Source organism: Nerophis ophidion, linkage group LG13, assembly GCF_033978795.1.
Source record: "Nerophis ophidion isolate RoL-2023_Sa linkage group LG13, RoL_Noph_v1.0, whole genome shotgun sequence".
Classification (NCBI taxonomy): domain Eukaryota; kingdom Metazoa; phylum Chordata; class Actinopteri; order Syngnathiformes; family Syngnathidae; genus Nerophis; species Nerophis ophidion.
The window spans coordinates 26,765,383-26,785,446 of record NC_084623.1 but is presented as its reverse complement, the minus strand read 5'-3'; the positions used below and the strand labels follow the sequence as shown (position 1 = coordinate 26,785,446).

The 20,064-nt window shown below is 39.7% G+C and overlaps 1 protein-coding gene across 3 annotated transcripts in view; it reads right to left on the bottom strand.

Moving 5' to 3' along the window:
- Positions 1 to 20,064, bottom strand: part of LOC133564377 (glycerol kinase-like) — a 74,358-nt gene that overhangs the window by 37,386 nt on the left and 16,908 nt on the right. For all 3 annotated transcript variants that reach the window (XM_061918631.1, XM_061918633.1, XM_061918632.1), the window contains 2 exons: positions 18,352 to 18,461; positions 5,375 to 5,441 (listed from right to left, as the gene is read on the bottom strand). In XM_061918631.1, coding sequence (XP_061774615.1) covers positions 5,375 to 5,441; positions 18,352 to 18,461 — 177 coding nt within the window. The remainder of the gene's footprint in view (positions 1 to 5,374; positions 5,442 to 18,351; positions 18,462 to 20,064) is intronic.

The window sequence follows — 20,064 nt, the reverse complement described above, 5'->3', positions numbered from 1 at the left end:
ACCGAACACCTTTCCACTTTGCATCAGTCCATCTTAGGCAAGCTCGGGCCCAGCCAAGCCGGCGGCGTTTCAGGATATTGTTGATAAATGGGTTTGGCTTTGCATAGTAAAGTTTTAAATTGCACTTACAGATGTAGCGACCAACTGTAGTTACTGACAGTGGTTTTATGAAGTGTTCCTGAGCCCATGTGGTGATATCCTTTACACATTAATGTCGGTTTTTGATGAAGTACCGCCTGAGGGATCAAATCGCTTACGTGCAGTGATTTCTCCAGATTCTCTGATCTTTTTGATGATTTTACGGACCGTAGATGGTAAAATCCCTAAATTCCTTGCAATAACTCGTTGAAAAATGTGGTTCTAAAACTGCTCGACTATTTGCTTAAAAAGTGGTGACCCTCACCCCATCCTTGTTTGTGAATTACTTAGCATTTCATGGAAGCTGCTTTTATACCCAATTATGGCACCCAACTGTTCCCAATTAGCCTGGGGGATGTTCCAAATAGGTGTTTGATGAGCATTCCTCAACTTTATCAGTATTTATTGCCACCTTTCTCAACTTCTTTGTCACGTGTTGCTGGCATCAAATTCTAAAGTTAATGATTATTTGCAAAAAAAAAAATGTTTATCAGTTAGAACATCAAATATGTGGTTTTTGTAGCATATTCAACTGAATATGGGTTGAAAATTATCTGCAAATTATTGTATTCCGTTTATATTTACATCTAACACAATTTCCCAACTCATATGGAAACGGGGTTTGTAATACCACCTTAACATTTGACAACCAAACAATTACACAAAGTGACTCGGTAAAGAATCTGGGTCTTATCTTCGACCCAACTCTCTCACTTGAGTCACACATTAAGAGTGTTATTAAAACAGAGTTATTTCATCTTTGTAATGTTGCAAACACTGAGATCATTATTAATGCTTTCGTTACGTCTCGTCTTGATTACTGTAACATTATTATTTCGGGTCTCCCTATGTGTAGCATTAAAAGATTACAGATGGTATAAAATGCAGCTGCTAGTCTTTTGACAAGAACAAGAAAGTTTGATCATATTACACCTTATACTGGCTCACCTGCACTGGCTTCCTGTGCACTTAAGATGTGACTTTAAAGTTTTACTACTTACGTACAAAATACTAAACAGTCTAGCTCCATCCTATCTTCCTGATTGTATTGTACCATATGTTTCAGCCAGAAATCTGCGTTTTAAGAACTCCGGCATATTAGTTATTCCCAGAGCCCAAAAAAAGTCTGCAGGCTTTAAAGCGTTTTCTATTCGGGCTCCAACACTCTGAAATGCCCAACAGAGAGGCTACTTCAGTAGAACCATTTACTGTAAGTGCCATTTTAAAACTCATTTGTTGACTCTAGCCTTTAAATAGACCCCTTTTAGACCAGTTGATCTGCTGTCTCTTTTTTCTGCTCTGCCCCCCTCTCCTGCGTAGAAAAGTAATAAGTTAACACGAATTAGGTGTTATTTGTTCAAAGTCGGGACCCGGGGTGAACCACTCCTCTGCGTCCCCAAATCTGCAGTCCTTTCCAGGGTTTCATGTTGTTTCCATTGGGTTGAGTTTTTTCTTGTCCTGATATGGGATCTGAACTGAGGATGTTTTTTGATTGAAACTTTTATTAGTAGATTGCAAAGGAAGAGAATACATTATATGAAACAGTACAGTTTACACAGTACAGTACATGTTCAGTACAATTGACCACTAAAGGCCTACTGAAACCCACTACTACCGGCCACGCAGTCTGATAGTTTATATATCAATGATGAAATCTTAACATTGCAACACATGCAAATACGGCCTTTTTAGTTTACTAAATTGCAATTTTAAATTTCGCGCGATGTATCCTGTTGAAAACGTTGCGTATGATGACGCGTGCGCGTGACGTCACAGAATGTAGCGAACATTTTGTTCCAGCCCGATCCCAGCTATAAGTCGTCTTCTTTAATCGCATAATTACATAGTATTTTCTGGACATCTATGTTGCTGAATCTTTTGCAATTTGTTCAATTAATAATGGAGACGTCAAAGAAGAAAGATGCAGGTGGGAAGCGGTGTATTGCGGCTGCCTTTAGCAACACAAACACAGCCGGTGTTTCCTTGTTTACATTCCCGAAGGTGAAGCATTACTATGGAACAGAGCGGTCAAGTGAACATGGTTCTCTACCACATGTCAACCGGCAGGTTTCGGTGATAAAACTGTAGTAATAAGTCGGCTCTTACCATAGACATGAGCGGAGCTTGCGTCGTTCCTCGTGCACCTGTCAAAGAGGCAGCTATGGACTCTCTTGCCTCCTCCGACCGGCCGCCCCCGAACGTGGGATGCTTCCACCGTGGAGGAGGGGGGGAAAAAAAGCCCGACCGGCTGCCTTCGCTTCGCCTCGTCGAGAAACGTGGCTTCCCTCGGAGACACTGGCGGTCACCTCACCTGTGGCCACACCCCTCCGACTTTCAGGTACGACTATATAATTTCACTAAAACACTGGTAACACAATAAGCAGGTAAGGGATTTTCCAGAATTATCCTAGTAAATGTGTCTAATATTATTTGAATCGCTCCCACTGCCCTGTCTTTTGTTTTTTTTCTAGTCCTTCACTCTCACTATCCTCATCCACGAATCTTTCATCCTCGCTCAAATTAATGTGGGAATCGTCGCTTTCGCGATCCGAATCGCTCTCGCTGCTGGTGGCTATGATTGTAAACAATGTGAGGATGTGAGGAGCTCCACAACCCGTGACATTATGCGCACATCGTCTGCTACTTCCAGTAGAGGCAAGGCTTTTTTATCAGCGACCAAAAGTTGCAAACTTTATCGTCGATGTTCTCTACTAAATCCTTACAGCAAAAATATGGCAATATTGCGAAATGATCAGGTATGACACAAAGAATGGACCTGCTATCCCCGTTGAAATAAGAAAATCTAATTTCAGTAGGCCTTTAAATGGTAATGGAAATTATCGATGTCAATGGCATTATCAAATCCTCTTATCAAACCGATTACTTACAGAGTCTCTTAATGAATCCAGATAGGTTGTGTGTGCTCTGAGTTCCAAAAGTCGTATATGTTATGTTACTGGGCCGGCACGCTGTTTATATGAAGGAAAGGCGGACGTGGCTGAGGACAGCATGCGGACGTTAAAGGGTGAAGGTTTCATGTGAGAGAGGACGCTAAAGGAACGCCCCCAGTGAGCATATAGCATATAGTCTGCGTTGTAAATAAAAAAATTGACGACAAACACATAATTAACATGGACGAGGTGCCGCTCACTTTGGACATCCCGGTGAACAACACTGTGGAGAAGAAGGGGTCCAGCACGGGAGAGAAACGATACGCACAAGGGGGCAAGAGAAGTCGGCTTTTACTGTTGTGCTAGCTTGCTATGCTAATGGACAGAAACTGCCACCTATGGTGATTTTCAAGGGGAAGACGCTACCAATAGAAAAGTTTCCACCTATAGTCATCGCAAATGCATGACAAAATAACTCCAACCGCTGGACATGGATGTAAACATGATGTTCAAAGTGAAGTTGTGAGTGTCATGGGAGCGATGGATGACAGACGAACACAGCTTCACGAAAACTGGGAGGCAGCGTCGGGCGAGTTAAGCCACAATCTGTGAATGGATTGTGAATGCTCGAGCTAACGTTTCTGATTGCACGGTTGTTCGAGCTTTTGCAAAAGCCGGCATCTTTTCCGAGGAGCCACGAGACTGACTTTGAAAATGAGGAGAGGGAATCTGGCGTGTTTGAGGGAGAACTTGCACAGCTGTTCATGTCAGACACAGAAGATGAGGACTTTGATGGATTTGTGGATGTTGATTGATCAAAAAATAATGTGTGTACATTGATAAATACTTCAATAAAGTACAAACGAACTCAGCTTTGCTCCTGCTACCTTTTAAAAACAGCGTCCATAAATGCTAGCGTATCTTTTAAGCTAGCGTATATTTAATTTGTGCCTGCACCCAAAAATACACTGCGCCATATTTTTGCATTAAATACAGAAATAGCACACATAACTGACACAGCGCCTTTTAATACGATGCGCCCTATGGTCGCGAAAATACAGTATAGTGGCTTCGATAACGGGAACCGGTTCTCTAAAAAGGGATTTGAATCCATGGAATCAGTTCCTTTTTTATCGAAGCATCGGGAGAACCGGTTTTTGAACGTCATCCCTACACCCAAATATGTTTTTCAACTTATTTTAGTCGCGGTCCACGTTAATCAATTCATGGTATGTTGTTGTGGCTTGTGCAGCCCTTTCAGACATTTGTGATTAAGGGCTATAAAAGTAAACTTAAGTTCAGTTTCATTTTTTTTCAAACATGCATACGATTCAATGTAATGCGTCACATATTTCCAGTTGTTTCATTACAGCACGTCTGTAAAGGAGTAGGTAGAAGCAGAGCTTATTTAATCCTACCCCTTTTCAAATCACAGCAATTTTATCCCATTTCCTTGTTCTTTGTTAGTAACAGAACAGTGAATAAATAAACACTATAACATAGTAAATAAACAAATATTAAATACATAAATAATCATTATGTCAGAAAAAAAAGGTTCAAGATGTACACCATAATTATTGTTCTGTGTACTTTGTGAACACTTGTAGTTTGAGCAATCTCTTAAACTGAATCATGTTAGACCCGCTCGACATCCATTGCTTTCGTCCTCTCCAAGGTTCTCATAGTCATCATTGTCACTGACGTCCCACTGGGTGTGAGTTTTCCTTGCCCTTATGTGGGCCTACCGAGGATGTCGTAGTGGGTTGTGTTGTGGTTTGTGCAGCCCTTTGAGACACTAGTGATTTAGGGGTATATAAGTAAACATTGATTGACTGATTGATTGATTGATTGATTGATTGATTGATATATGGTGCTTTGTTTGATTTCTTTGCTTAGTCCATTCCACAATTTAATTCCACATACTGATAACCTTTACAAGCATACAATTGTTTTACATTTATTAGATTTTCCTCTAAGGTTAAATTTAGACTACTCTTTTGTTGAGAAGAATCGTTGTACATTCTTGTGTAGCAGGTTATAGTTCGCTTTGTACATAATTTTAGCTATTTGCAAATGCACCAAATCATTAAATTTCAATATTTGTGATTCAATAAATAAAGGGTTTGTATGTTCTCTATATCCAACATTATGTATTATTCTAATTGATCTTTTGTGTAACACCTAGGAATAAGCTGAAGGGCTAAGAATGAGAGTTGGAATTCAGCCTAACTGTGCTGTTCTAAAGAGAGTTGTGTAAATCAAAAAGTTACACAATGTGTGTTCCACATCAGGAAAGTACTGCAGTGTAAAGTGTGTTGATGGCTGTTATTGTGAATAAAACTTACCATCATGCCATAGATTTCAGAAGAGCTTTTGACTTTGGGGAGCATTTCCATCGAGATATCAAAGTACCTAAAAGAAGCAAAGCAGAAAATGTGTTTTCTTTATTCAAAAAAACACATAAGAGCTTTTCAGATAGTCAAAGCTGTCTCTCGCGACTACTCAAAGGGAACAGCAAAAGTGGCCATTTAATGCAGGTTGAATTTGGTGCAATCCTGATTTACCAACAAATGGTGGCTTCTGAAACGTAGTACATATTCGTACTGAACTTTTTATAGCTCACACAAGCATGTTCAAAAGGATAACTAGATGCAATCTATGAAAGTTTGATAACCACCTTTTTAGAGGTAGTTAAACTCATTACTCACTTAAAATAACTGTTTAATTTCCTTTTGCCCCCTGGAGGCAAAATGTTTGAGCACCCCTGATCGAGAATGTGTGATTAGTAGGGGTGTAACGGTACACAAAAATTTCGGTTCGGTACGTACCTCGGTTTAGAGGTTGCGGTTCAGTTCATTTTCGGTACAGTAAGAAAACAACAAAATATAATTTTTGGGGTTATTTATTTAACAAATTTGCAAAATCTTACACCAAAAATATTTTTCTTAGTGGAATATTTGATGTGAAGTAATCGTAACCCTGGATAGATCAATGATTCATAAACACATTGATTTTGATTCAATATTATGTTTTGAGCAAAAAAAACAGCTTAGTTTTATTAGTCAACATTGCAACTTTTTCTAAATTACATTTAACATTTAATCCAATCCACTTTATTTATATAGCACATTTAAACAACAATAATGTTTCCAATGTGCTGCACAGCCATGTAAAAACAATATTAAAAACAATATTATACTCCACCAATGACTGAATAAAAACAAAAAATAAATAAATATAAAACCAATATAAAACAATATAAAAATAAATAAGATTAAAAACAAATTTAAAGGGTAAATGCAATTAAAACAGTAAAATAGAAATAAAAATGTATTTAAAAAAAACACAGAGGACAACAGAGGACAGAGGACCACACAACTCACGTACTGTTAAAAGCCAAAGAATAAAAGTGGGTCTTAAGACGAGACTTAAAACATTCCACTGTGGAAACAGTTTGAACATGGGGGGGCAGAGTGTTCCATAGCTTAGGGCCGACCACAAGAGAAGGCCCTGTCTCCCCTGGTCCTAAGTCTGGTCTTGGGCACCACGAGCTGGAACTGGCTCTCGGACCTCAGAGCGCGTGCAGGAGTGTAAAGTTGGATGAGGTCCGAGATATACTGAGGTGCCAGTCCATGTAAAGATTTAAAAACAAACAGCAATGTTTTAAAATCAATTCTAAAATGAACAGGGAGCCAGTGCAAACTCTGAAGAATTGGGGTTAAATGCTGGCGTTTCCTGGCCCCTGCTAAAAGTAGTGCTGCCGCGTTCTGGACTTTAAGCTATTTTATTTCACTTTTGTTATCCATCCATCCATTTCTACCGCTTATTCCCTTTGGGGTAGTGGGGCGCGCTGGTGCCTATCTCAGCTACAATCGGGCAGAAGGCGGGGAACACCCTGGACAAGTCGCCACCTTATCACAGGGCCAACACAGTTAGACAGACAACATTCACACTCACATTCACCAATTTAGTGTTGCCAATCAACCTATCCCTAGGTGCATATCTTTGGAAGTGGGAGGAAGCCGGAGTACCCGAAGGGAACCCACGCAGTCACAGGGACAACATGCAAACTCCACGCAGAAAGATCCCGAGCCCGGGATTGAACCTAGGACTACTCAGGACCTTCGTATTGTGAGGCAGACGCACTAACCCCTCCTCCACCGTGCTGCTCTACTTTTGTTATGTTTTTGTTTATTTTAATAGTATTTTTAGAATGTGCCGTGGGCCTTTTAAAACATTAGCTGTGGGTCGCAAATGGCCTCCGGGGCACATCTTTGACACCCCTGCTCTAGATAATAATAAATTAAATCTGATAAATCTATGGATAAAAAGCAGAGCCTGGCGACGCATGCGCGTTCATCATAACTCTCTCGCTCTCTCTGTCTCTGCCCCTCCCTCACGAATGTTGCTGCACACACAATTTGTTTTGTTTTTAACCCCTTCTTTACCCTCAACGTACATTGAAAATACACACAATCTTAACTAAAAATGCCGGACATTTGAGGCATTTAAGAAACTCTGCTCCGCAAAAGAGGACATGTCCGGTGAAAAGAGGACGTATGGTCAGTCTATTGTAGCCCAGTCGTAGCTAGCATGCCGTGTGTTGTGCCTTGGTGTGCATTGTTTACACGACGTGCGGTACGCTACTTGATATGTCCATGTGGAAACTCGTTCGGTACACCTCCGAACCGAACCGAAACCCTCGTACCGAAACGGTTCAATTCAAATACACATAACGTTACACCCCTAGTGATTAGGTAATAGAAATAGCAAAAACTAATTAGTTGTTCCTGATCCCATTTCTGATATTAAAATTTAATCAAAATCTGTCCATAGCATTTTGAGTTGCAGGCTTTAGGACCATCTTAGTCAGATTTCAGCAATAACTAATTACCAAAGAAATGAACAGACAGGCCAACCGCAGTGAACGCAGCAGTGTAATAAATCAAATACATATAATGCAGATGTTTTGGCGTCTTTGAATATTTATGTGATGCCACAGTCCCATAAATAGTACTGCACGCCAGAAAATTACAGGTTTATCAACGCAGTTTCCGCAGGCAGAACACAGGACGCCCTCAGAAAAGGTAAGATGGATGTAGTCGTGTCTATAAAAGACAATGAGGTACTGCTAAGTTTGCACCTTTTTTTTTATTCTAACGAAGGAAGAAGATTTGAAATCACGTTGATCACGTTTCTAATAGAACTGAATGTGATTGTAGGGAATAAAGTGTGGGTGTGTGTAGGGCTGGGCGATATATATCGATGTACTCGATATATCGCTCTGCGCGATATAGAAAATAACTATATCGTGATATTCCAGTACACGTTCTCACGCAGTTGCTTATAGCTGCTGGCATTACACTACAGGCTCTCCTCGCTCTTTCTTGTCTGTCCTTTTCACAGACAGCAAGCACACAGTCTTACAAACCCCGTTTCTATATGAGTTGGGAAATTGTGTCAGATGTAAATATAAACGGAATATAATAATTTGCAAATAATTTTCAACCCATATTCAGTTGAATATGCTACAAAGACAACATATTTGATGTTCAAACTGATAAACATTTTTTTTTTGCAAATAATCATTAACTTTAGAATTTGATGCCAGCAACACGTGACAAAGAATTTGGGAAAGCAGATTCCATGAAATGCTAAGTAATTCACAAACAAGGATGGGGCGAGGGTCACCAATTTGTAAGCAAAACGTCGAACAGTTTTAGAACAACATTTTTCAATGACTTATTGCAAGGAATTTAGGGATTTTAACATCCACGGTCCGTAGAATCATCAAAAGGTTCAGAGCATCTGGAGGAAAATCACTGCATGTAAGCGATGATATTATGGACCGTTGATCCCTCATGGGGTACTGCATCAAAAACCGACATCAATGTGTAAAGGATATCATTACATGGGCTCAGGAACACTTCATAAAACCACTGTCAGTAACTACAGTTGGTTGCTACATCTGTAAGTGCAAGTTAAATTTCTACTGTAGATAGATGGATACTAGAGGTAGTTGTTGATAGATAGATAGATAGATAGTACTTAATGGATTCTTTCAGGAGAGTTCCCCCAGGAAAATTAAGATTCCACTTGCAGTGTACAGAGTTGAGATATAATTTAAAAAGTAAATAATAAATAATGGGGGTATATGTTATTGTTTTGCATCCCCTGTCATCCGAGTACCCCCGCCTTCCAGAGAGGAGTTGTACAGTCTGATGGTGTGTGGGACAAAAGAGTTTTTGAGTCTATTAGTCCTGCACTTGGGATGAAGCAGTCTAGCACTGAACAGGCTCCTCTGGCTACTGATAACGGTAGCCAGAGGAGCCTGTTCAGATAGATCTAAATCTAGTGTTTTAAGTGCTTTAGGGGAGTGCCTAAAGTTTAGTGGTGATGTCAAAAGTCCCTAATAGTCCCTTTTTAATGACAAAAAAATTAAAGCTTTCGCAAGAACTACAATCAAAATAGATATTAATTTGTTTTAACAGGCATACTATTCTCAAAACTCAATAGCAACACACCCATGTCATTATAGTAGCAAGAATAAAAAAGGTATGCTCATTTTGCTGCATGCTTTGATTGGGAAAAAGTATCTCCATCTGGTAGACAAATGCAGTGTAAATTAATATCCTATGTGAAGATGAAAGCAGGATGAGAAATGGCATTTTTAACCAATCTATTCAGCAATGCCAAAATAGCTTTAAAAGGAAACAATGAATGGCACATGTACAAGGATCTCTTAAGGCAGGAGTGTCCATCTTTTGCCACCAATATACTCAATAGGTGACAAATCAAACAGGGTTTCTTTCACACTGCAGGTCAATTCCGATTTTTTTTTTTTTTTGTCTAAACGCGACCTGTATTGATTTTTTTTTAATTAATGTCAGTACAAACAGTGCAATTCCAAATGTTTCATATCCGGGCCTCTTTCGTATGTGGATATAAATCGGAAATGTGATGCACCTGCAGTGTGAACACTCCTGCGCTCAGGTCAGTTCATCTGACCAGAACGCAGGGACGGCGTGGCGCAGTGTGAGAGTGGCCGTGCGCAACCCGAGGGGCCCTGGTTCAAATCCCACCTAGTACCAACCTCGTCACGTCCGTTGTGTCCTGAGCAAGACACTTCACCCTTGCTCCTGATGGGTGCTGGTTGGCGCCTTGCATGGCAGCTCCCTCCATCAGTGTGTGAATGTGTGTGTGAATGGGTAAATGTGGAAGTAGTGTCAAAGCGCTTTGAGTACCTTGAAGGTAGAAAAGCGCTATACAAGTACAACCCATTTATCATTTATCATTTACTATGCAAAGCAAAACCCATTTATCAACAACACCAAGGAACGTCGCTGGCTTCACTGGGCCCGAGCTCATCTAAGATGGACTGATGCAAAGTGGAAAGGTGTTCTGTGGTCTGATGAGTGTCACACTGCGGTGAGGGATGTCTTGTTTTGGGTTTTTCTGTCTGTTTTAATTTGAAAAGTAACTCTCCTCTCATTTCAGGTCACTTGCCCTTCCTTTTGTGTCATCAGTCTGACGTCATCCCTGTTCTCTGATTGTTTCCAGCTGTTCCCTACTACCTTCATGTGTTTTATAAGCTCACTCCTTCCTTTGTTCTCTGCCAGATTGTCTCATTTATTCGTGCTCTCTAGCGTCCATGTCCTTGTCCATGCCTTGCCTTGTCTCGTGCTTATGTCCCTTGATCCTGAACCCCTTTGTGAATATTTTGAGTTTTCCTTTCTTCCTCCTCAGCAGAGTGATTTTGATTATTTCGTTATTCAGCCGCAGTGGTAAGTTTCAGTTAAAACTTTTTCATTCATTCCTCAACCTTTTGAGTGACTATTTTTGTTAAAAACTTTATTACATTAGGTAGTGTAGAAATGTTCATAGATGTTGTTTTGGTCCTCCTGTTGGAGCGTTTTTTGTTAAATACTTTTTATAGCATATACGGCGTCAATTATAGTTCGTCTTTACTTTTGTGTTTTCCTCCGTTCGGAGGGATTTTCGGTTGTTCCTTCTTTTTCTGGAACCTTTTCGCCGAGTAGTTTTTTTTTGTGATTATAGATAATGTTATTTCTTGACTTTGGAGGTAAAAGGAAGTTGTCAAAATAAAAGCCTGTCTAAAGTCCCAACTCTGCATCTGAGTCCAATCGTTTTATCAAAGCGTGACAACGAGTCCACATTTCAAATTATATTTGGAAACTGTGGACGTGGTGTCCACAGTTTCCAAATATAAACTGTGGACAACTGTGGTGTCCGCAGTTTCCAAATATAAACTGTGGACACCACAGTTGTCCACAGTTTATAAGTGACGAGTCCACGCCCCAAAAGTGACGTGGACTCGTCACTTCTGTGGTCTGACGAGTCCACATTTCAAAGAGGAAAATAACCATCCGGATTGTTATAGGCGCAAAGTTCAAAAGCCAGCAACTGTGATGGTATGGGGGTGTATTAGTGCCCAAGGCATGGGTAACTTACACATCTGTGAAGGCACCATTAATACTGAAAGGTCCATACAGGTTTTGGAGCAATATATGGTTTCATCCAAGCAACGTCATAATGAACGCCCCTGCTTATTTCGGCAAGACAATGCCAAGCCACGTGTTACAACAGCGTGGTTTTGTAGTAAAAGAGTGCGGGTACTTTCCTGGCCCGCCTGCAGTCCAGACCTGTCTCCCATCGAAAACGTGTGGCGCATTATGAAGCGTAAAATACGACGGCGGAGCTCTACATAAAATAAGAATGGGAAAGACTTCCACTTTCAAAGCTTCAACAATTAGTTTCCTGAGTTCCCAAACGTTTATTGAGTGTTGTTAAAAGAAAATTGTTATGTAACACAGTGGTGAACATGCCCTTTCCCAACTACTTTGGCACGTGTTACAGCCATGAAATTCTAAGTTAATTATTATTTGTAAAAAAAAAAAAAAAGTTTATGAGTTTGAACATCAAATATCTTGTCTTTTTAGTGCATTCCACTGAATATGGGATTTGCAAATCATTGTATTCCGTCTATATTTACATCTAACACAATTTCCCAACTCATATGGAAACGGGGTATGTAGAATCATCATACTGCTGTGATAATATGTATCAAGTGTTAATTCAAGGGTAAGGCAAAATATCGAAATATATATCATGTAATGCAATATGGGCTAAAAAATACCGCGATATTAAAAAAAGGCCATGTCGTCCAGCCCTAGGTGTGTGCGCATGTTTGTGTTTAAGTGAATGCGCATATGCATTTTTTGAGGTCCGTCACAAATAATTGAAACCCGATCCATCGACATCATGCATCATTGCAGCACGTTTTATTAATTGTGATTGCTTTAGTGCAGGGGTAGGGAACCTATGGCTCGCGAACCAGACGTGGCTCTTTTGATGACTGCATCTGGCTCTCGGATAAATCTGAGCTGACACTGCCTAACACGATAAGTAATGAATAATTCCACTTGTAATCACAGTGTTAAAAATAACGTTAAAAATATCAAACATTCTCATGCTTTTTTTATGTTCAAGAAGTTGCGTTAATGGTAAGAAGTAATTTATTTATTATTGGTTAGTGTGGGGCTTGCCCTCCTGGGGGTTCTTCAGACCACCAAGCACCAACATGAGAGCCTGTTTTAGGGTTACAATATTGTTTTATTTTCCAATAAGTCTCTCAGTTGCTTCCCAGCAATTGTCTTTTTCTCTATTGTCCTCACTTGGCTCTGGCTCCAGCCCCAACCCCGCCTCTCTTCCTGGCTGCTGCTTATAACAGAGCGACAGGTGATTAGATAACAAGGCCCAGGTGGGCTATCTACGCACTTGTCGCTGATTTCGAGGCCGGTCCTGGCAACAACCCGCTTCGATGCAGGCCCGCAGGCCACACCCCCTCCACAATTAGCTTCAGAATAACAATGTTATTACAAAGAATAAGAGACTTATTATACTCTAGAAATGTTGTTTTTTCTTAAAAATGCACATGTTTAGTTGTGTTCAGTGTTAAAAAATATACTTTATGGCTCTTACGGAAATACATTTGAAAATATTTGGCTTCTTGGCTCTCTCCGCCAAAAAGGTTCCCGACCCCTGCTATAGTGTAACAAATGCATCCACATCCCACATAGTCGCGGTGCATACTTGCCAACCCTCCTGATTTTTCCGGGAGACTCATGAATTTCAGTGCCCCACCCGAAAATCTCCAGAGGCAACAATTCTGCCAAATTTCTCCAAATTTTCACCCGGGCAACAATGTTGGGGGCGTGCCTTAAAGGCACTGTATTTAGCGTCCTCTACAACCTGTCGTCACGTCTGCTTTTCCACCATACAAACAGCGTGTCGGCACATAATATATGCGGCTTTTACACACATGTGAGTGAACGCAAGGCCTACTTGTTCAACAACCATACAGGTCACAATAAGGGTGGCTATAAACAACTTTAACACTGCAGGGTTTCCGGCAGCGCTTTGTTGTTAATGCGGCCTTAACAACAAAGAGCCACCACCTAAACTAAAGTCTTGACAAAAAAAAAAGTCTTAACAAGCTGCTCTGCTTAGTTCTGCGTCTGCCTCTGTTAGTATATCTCTCCAGCACCCAGCATTGTCCCACCCACAGAACCTTCTGATTGGTTACACGCAAAGCAGTAACAGCCAATCAGAAGTGCGTATTCAGAGCGCATGAAACAGCCAATCAGCAGTGCGTATTCAGAGCGCATGTAACGTGGAACGAGCAGAAAGGTGTTTTTAGCAGGTAAGGCAGCGGACTCTCTCCAAATGATAAGAAACACCTACCAGTCAACTACTAGTAACATCACTATGAGCCCGTTGATGTTCTAGAAACAAGCGGCAGCTCAGGTCGCTCGCAGTCCTTGAGGTGAATGCTACTTAGCTATTCGCGTAACATTAGCTCACTGCGCGTGCGTGAGTGTGTGTGCTTGTGTTACGGACAGCAAAGCCCTGTCTGTCTGAGGGAAAGACAATGTTATTTCACTTGACTGTTTTCTGTATTGATTGAGCTGTGTTGAAATAATGAAACTGCATCATAAAGCCTACATGAACTCCATGGTGTTCAGGGATGAATGGTATCTCCTATTGCTATTGTAATATTTTTTTCAGCTAAAGTTACATTAATCATTGGTAATGTAGCAGCCTAGTTTTGAATGGCAGGGTTCCTGCTATCACATGTTGATTAAAAATATAACATTTACATAATAAAAATCAACTGCAGGCTTCCCAAATACTGTAATAAATTAAGCAGAGACCCCAAAAGGGACAAGCGGTAGAAAATTGATGGATGGCTGGATGGATAGAGTTGAGCATATGTCAGCATGTGGCCCCACATTTTTTTCAAACGCTTATTGCAAACGCTTATTAACAGTGAATCATTAATTTGACTTTGTAAGTAATTATTGTAGTATATCAGGTAACTAGGACTGTTTTGTTTTTACTTTACGAAAAAAATATTGAGATATATATCGTCATTCAGCAAATGGAGCGGTAAACATAGCCAAAAGGTGTAGGCTTCTTCACGCGACAAAGCCAGCCTACGTCACCACAGTCTGTAGTCAATTACCCCTCAGGCTGTGGTGGCAGCGACAAGGTGGAGACGTGATGGCGACAGGCCGAGATACACCGATCCTTACACCCCCCCCCCCCCATTGAGAGTCGCAACCTTAATTAACACATTTTTGGGGGGGAAACACTGCAGTGTTACAAATATGCACCACACTGTGAACCCACAACAAACAGGAATGAAAAACACATTTCGGGAGAACCTTCGCACTGTAACACAACATAACAAATACCTAGAATCCCTTGCAGCACTAATTCTTCTGGGACACTACAATAAACACCCCCCGCTACCACCAAACCCCGCCCCCCAACCCACAAAGCCCTTCACCTCTCCAGCCAGGGCCTCCAATACTGCCCTATGCCTATCCTCTACATTGAGGGTGATGTCCAACACCACCTACTCCAAACATCCCAGAAAAAGTTAGTCAGGTTACTTCTTGACCTCCACCCCAGATCACACCTCACTCCTACCCACTTCTCCAAAGGGGGCTGGCTCAGGGTCGAGGACAGAGTAAAACAACTTGCACGGAGCCTAGTCTATAAAATTCGCTACACCTCCCTGATACCGAAGTACATGTCAAACTACTTCCATAACGTAAATGACCACCATAACCACAACACCAGGGGGAGCTCCACAAACCACGTTAAACCCAGATTCTAATTTAACAAAGGTCTTAACTCATTCTCCTTCTATGCCACATCAATATGGAATGCACTCGCAACAGCTGTAAAAGAAAGTGCATCTCTATCCTCCTTTGAAACAGCACTAAAGGAAAACCTCCAGGCAACTACAACCCTAGACAAATACCCTCCCCCTACCATACCCCACCTCCCCGGATTGTAAATAATCAAATGTATATACTTGTTCTTATGCTTTCTGAGCTTACTATGGTCACTGCTCGCTGTACATATCCTACAAAGTCAGACCTACACTGTTTCAATGTCCATTTCTCAGATGATATACGTAATTGTTGATGACTGAAGTGCTGATATCAACCAAAAACTACCCCCCAAAGTTCCCCTCCTTCACATCCCACCCCACAGATTGTAAATAATGTACATAATTCAATATATATACTCTGATGATTAACTTTTGTGATGACTGTATTATTGATAGTATATACTTGTACCATGAATTGATTAACCTGGACCCTGACTTAAACAAGTTGAAAAACTTATACGGGTGTTATCATTTAGTGGTCAATTGTACGGAATATGTACTGTACTTTGCAATCTACTAATAAAAGTTTAAATCAATCAATTAATCCTTGAGTCTATTCTCCAAAATGTCCATTCTTTGTTGAAGAAATTAAAGTTTCTCCAGGTCAGATCCTGTTCCCACACTATAAATTTCCTAAAGTACAGGATCCTGTCCTGGCAGGTCCTATTACTCAAGTTGGCTATTTATTTTACAAACAGAACTTTGATTAGGCCTTTTGGTGACATTGCGGAAGGGATTTAAGAGGCGCAGTTGGGTCCTGGGCTGCCTCAGCACTGATCAGTGTATCCTCCTCATCCATGAGGTGTTGGCTGATGGTTGATATTGCTGTAATGTAATTAAAAAAAGAGAATTGTGTCACACCGTGGTGAGGGAAGTCCTGTTTTGGGGTTGTCTGGCAAACATCCTGTCTTATTCTGAAAAGCTAATCCTCCTCTGGCAAACATCCTGTCTTATTCTGAAAAGCTAATTCTCCTCTCGTTTTTGGCCACTTGCCTTTCCTCCTGTGTTACTGGTCTGATGTCTCTCCTGATCGCCTGATTGTGCTCACCGGTGTCCCCCTCCCTCATGTGTATATAGACCTCGTCTTCCCCTGTCTTATTGCCAGAGTATATCTCTCGTCACGTACCTCCAGCCGTCTTCCACAGTCTTGTTAAGTATTGCCTCACCTTATTCCTTGATTTCTTTGTACCCTCTGAGAAAGTCATTTTTTTTTGCTACATTTTTTAGGTCATTTTTTTGTGTGAATTTCATAGTGCTTTGCCTTCCTTTTTTCCTCCTCTTGGAGCGCTTTAGTTTGTAGTTCTTTTAGCTTTTATAGATTACTTTCTGTTTATGGCTTCTTGTCTCCTCTGCATGAGCGATTTTCCTTTTGTGTCATTTATCATAGATTGTTGTTTTTTGTTATTAGATCAGTTTAGAAATTTGCTAGTGCCTTTTTCCACCCTTTGGAGTGATTTTCTGTTTATTGTTTTATGCCCTATGCTGTGTATCTTTTGTTACGCTGGTGTGTCATGTATAGTTTGTAGCCATTTTGTTAAATCACTCTAAAGAGAGTTTTAAGAAAACTGCTGAAATAAAGCCTGTGTCAATCGTCTCCCTTCTGCACCTCAGTCCTCATTTTCGCCAAGGCTGTACAAATCGGAAGAAATAATCCAGGGTGTGGCTCTGCAGAAAAAAAATTGTACCGTCTGACACGATCTCCAGATGGCATCTGACCTCACTCCTTCTCCTTCCGCCCCTTGGCATAGCACACCTTGCCTTATTTACGACCACCCCCAAAAATAAATAACCCTAAACCTAAAAAAACATCTCTGGGATGCAAAATAAGTGGCCGTGTTAAACAGGTGGCAGCTAAAGATTGGGTTTCTAAAACAATATTTCTCTGCGGAGGACAGTCTTGTGGACATCATAGACAAGTGGCCGCTAAAAGGGGTTTAACTGTATTTGTCTGCACTAATAGAGGTGGGAAAAATTATCGATTCTTCGATGCATCTCGGTTAAAACGTGGGTGATTCATAAATCGACGGACAAATGTCCAAACGTCGATTACTTACATATGTCAAATAAAGTAACATATCCTAATGTTCTCTAAACATTAGATCTAGGTTTAGTTATATGCTAAACAAGGGAGAACCATTAGCTAACATTATTTTAATGTTATGTGTTAGCTGGGTTAGCACGGACACACATGGAGGAGGAGAGGACAAGCACTAAGCTAGCTTGAATGTGAAGCAGTGAAACAAGAAAAGAACAAATGCTTTGAACACTTCAACAGAAGGCAAATAGGAACAGCAATACAGCAAAAAGGAACAAGCTAAAAAGAGGAAATAGCAAGTTAATTACTAAGTCAGGAGACAATAATATTCATACAGTACGGCAACACGTCTTTCAGCCATAGATATGATGAAGCAATTAGATGAAACATGTCTTATGGTGACTCGGGCCGAAGTGTGTGAACATTCTGTGGTCTTAGAAAGCACAACAAATATTTGTTCATTTAATTAGTAGGCTATTACAGTTCTGACGTATCTAGTCTTACATATATACTGTACATTTATGCTGTGCGCACTATTACAAAAAAGGAAATAGCGCAATACTGCATACAACAGTAACCAAAGGAGAAGTCCTGTAGACATACTATTATTGATCATTAATTGCAATACATGTAAAATATATAATATACAATATATATTAACAATTATAGATGTATAATTTATAATCGATTTTAGCCCCTGAATCATGATCATAATCTAATTGTGAGGTGCCCAAAGATTCCAAACTCTATGCCAGTGAATCTCAAAACTTTTTTCACCAAGTACCATCCAAAAAAGTACCACCATAATGACTTCAATCAAGTGAATCTTTGGCATTCCACGAAATGAGAACCGGTACGAGTACCACAGTTTGAGAATCCCTGCTCTATGCAGTACACTGTAAAAATACACACAATCAAGTACATTGTGTGCATACAGTATTACACCTATTGAGGGGTATTAACAGAAGTGCAGAATTATGAAGAAGTGTACATGTTTGCTAGCATTGTGTGTGTGCTGTTACCTGCACAGCTCAGGATCCCAGTCCATGGTGTGAATGTTGAAGAGCATGGTGCGACTGGCATTAGAAACATCGGTGCAGTGAACTCCTCCATCCTTGCCACCTGTCAGACACTGAGCAAAGCAAACAAAACATCAAGTCTCAGATGTTATTTCAGAACGCAGGAAAATTCAGTTTGTAACTGCCCACCTGGATGTATCAAACCTATGACACGTATAAAATTAATATTTATAATCATGTATATAAATAATTTATACAGTCATCATCTGGAGGTTCCAAGGCCAGAGCCTGCCTGCTGCATCATCAATAAAACCAAACTTTTTGATAATTGCGTAAATGTTGACAATCATTGGCACAATAATGATCTATTTCTAATTCTGTACCAGATGTATTTCATGTATTATTATTATTATGGATTTCTTAAAGTTCTTAACACATTCAAAAACCATTGCAACAAAATAACATTCAACTTATTCAAGACTTTCCCAAAAAACTATTTTTACACATCAAAACAAATCAATTTTTCATATAACTTTACGTATTACTAAAATAAATTCCCTTTTTAGCAATATTCTAATAATTTCCACATTTAAACACTTTCAAACCATTACATATAAGGGTGTCCCAATATTGATTTGATACGGCAGGAATCATACATACATGTATTTTTTTGAAGAGTGGAATGTTACAAAAGGTTGGCTCAAGTGAAATTAGTAAAACTGAAAACAACGGCAGTTATGAAAAACAGTAATCTATTTATTATTAACTGTCTGGAATGGTTATTTGCTCAGGTTGAAGTGGAGTGGTATTTATTTTATTTTTGGGGAGCAAAAATTACCGGCCAGTTAAATGATGCGGACATGTTTATTACTGAATACCTTATAATACGCTTCTGCTTTGGAGACTTTTGTGTGTCTAAGCAATTAATTGATTTATAATAATATTAATATTGTTCAATTAAAGACCCTTACTATGTATTTTTAACATGCTATTGTGTGTTTAGCTGTTGTGTTGTCCTAGTAGCCTATAGCAGTGGTTCTCCACCTTTTTTCAGTGATGTACCCCCTGTGAACATTTTTTTAATTCAAGTACCCACCCCCTAATCAGAGCAAAGCATTTTTGGTTGAAAAAAAGAGATAAAGAAGTAAAATACAGCACTATGTCATCAGTTTCTGATTTATTAAATTGTATAGCAGTGCAATATATTGCTCGTTTGTAGTGGTCTTTCTTGAAGTATTTAAAAAAATATATTTAAAATTAACTAATAACTTGTTGAAAAATAAACAAGTGATTAAATTATAAATAAAGATTTCTAAATATTTCTTCACAAAAAATAAATCTTAAACATGAATATTTATGGAACATGTCCACAAAAAAATCTAGCCGTCAACACTGATTATTGCATTGTTGTATTTTTTTTCACAGTTTATGAACTTACATTCATGTTTTGTTTAAGTATTATTCAATAAAAATATTTATAACAGATTTTTGAATTGTTGCTATTTTTAGAATATTTTTAAAAAATCTCATGTACCCCTTGGCATACCTTCAAGTACCCCCAGGGATACGTGTACCCCCATTTGAGAACCACGGGCCGAAAGCATGCCATGTTTACCTTTTGTAAATAACAAAATACCATACAAGAAATACAAGAAAAGAACAACCCTGTTTGCCTATTGGGGGACAACAAGTGAAGGACAATCGAAAGAAAATGGA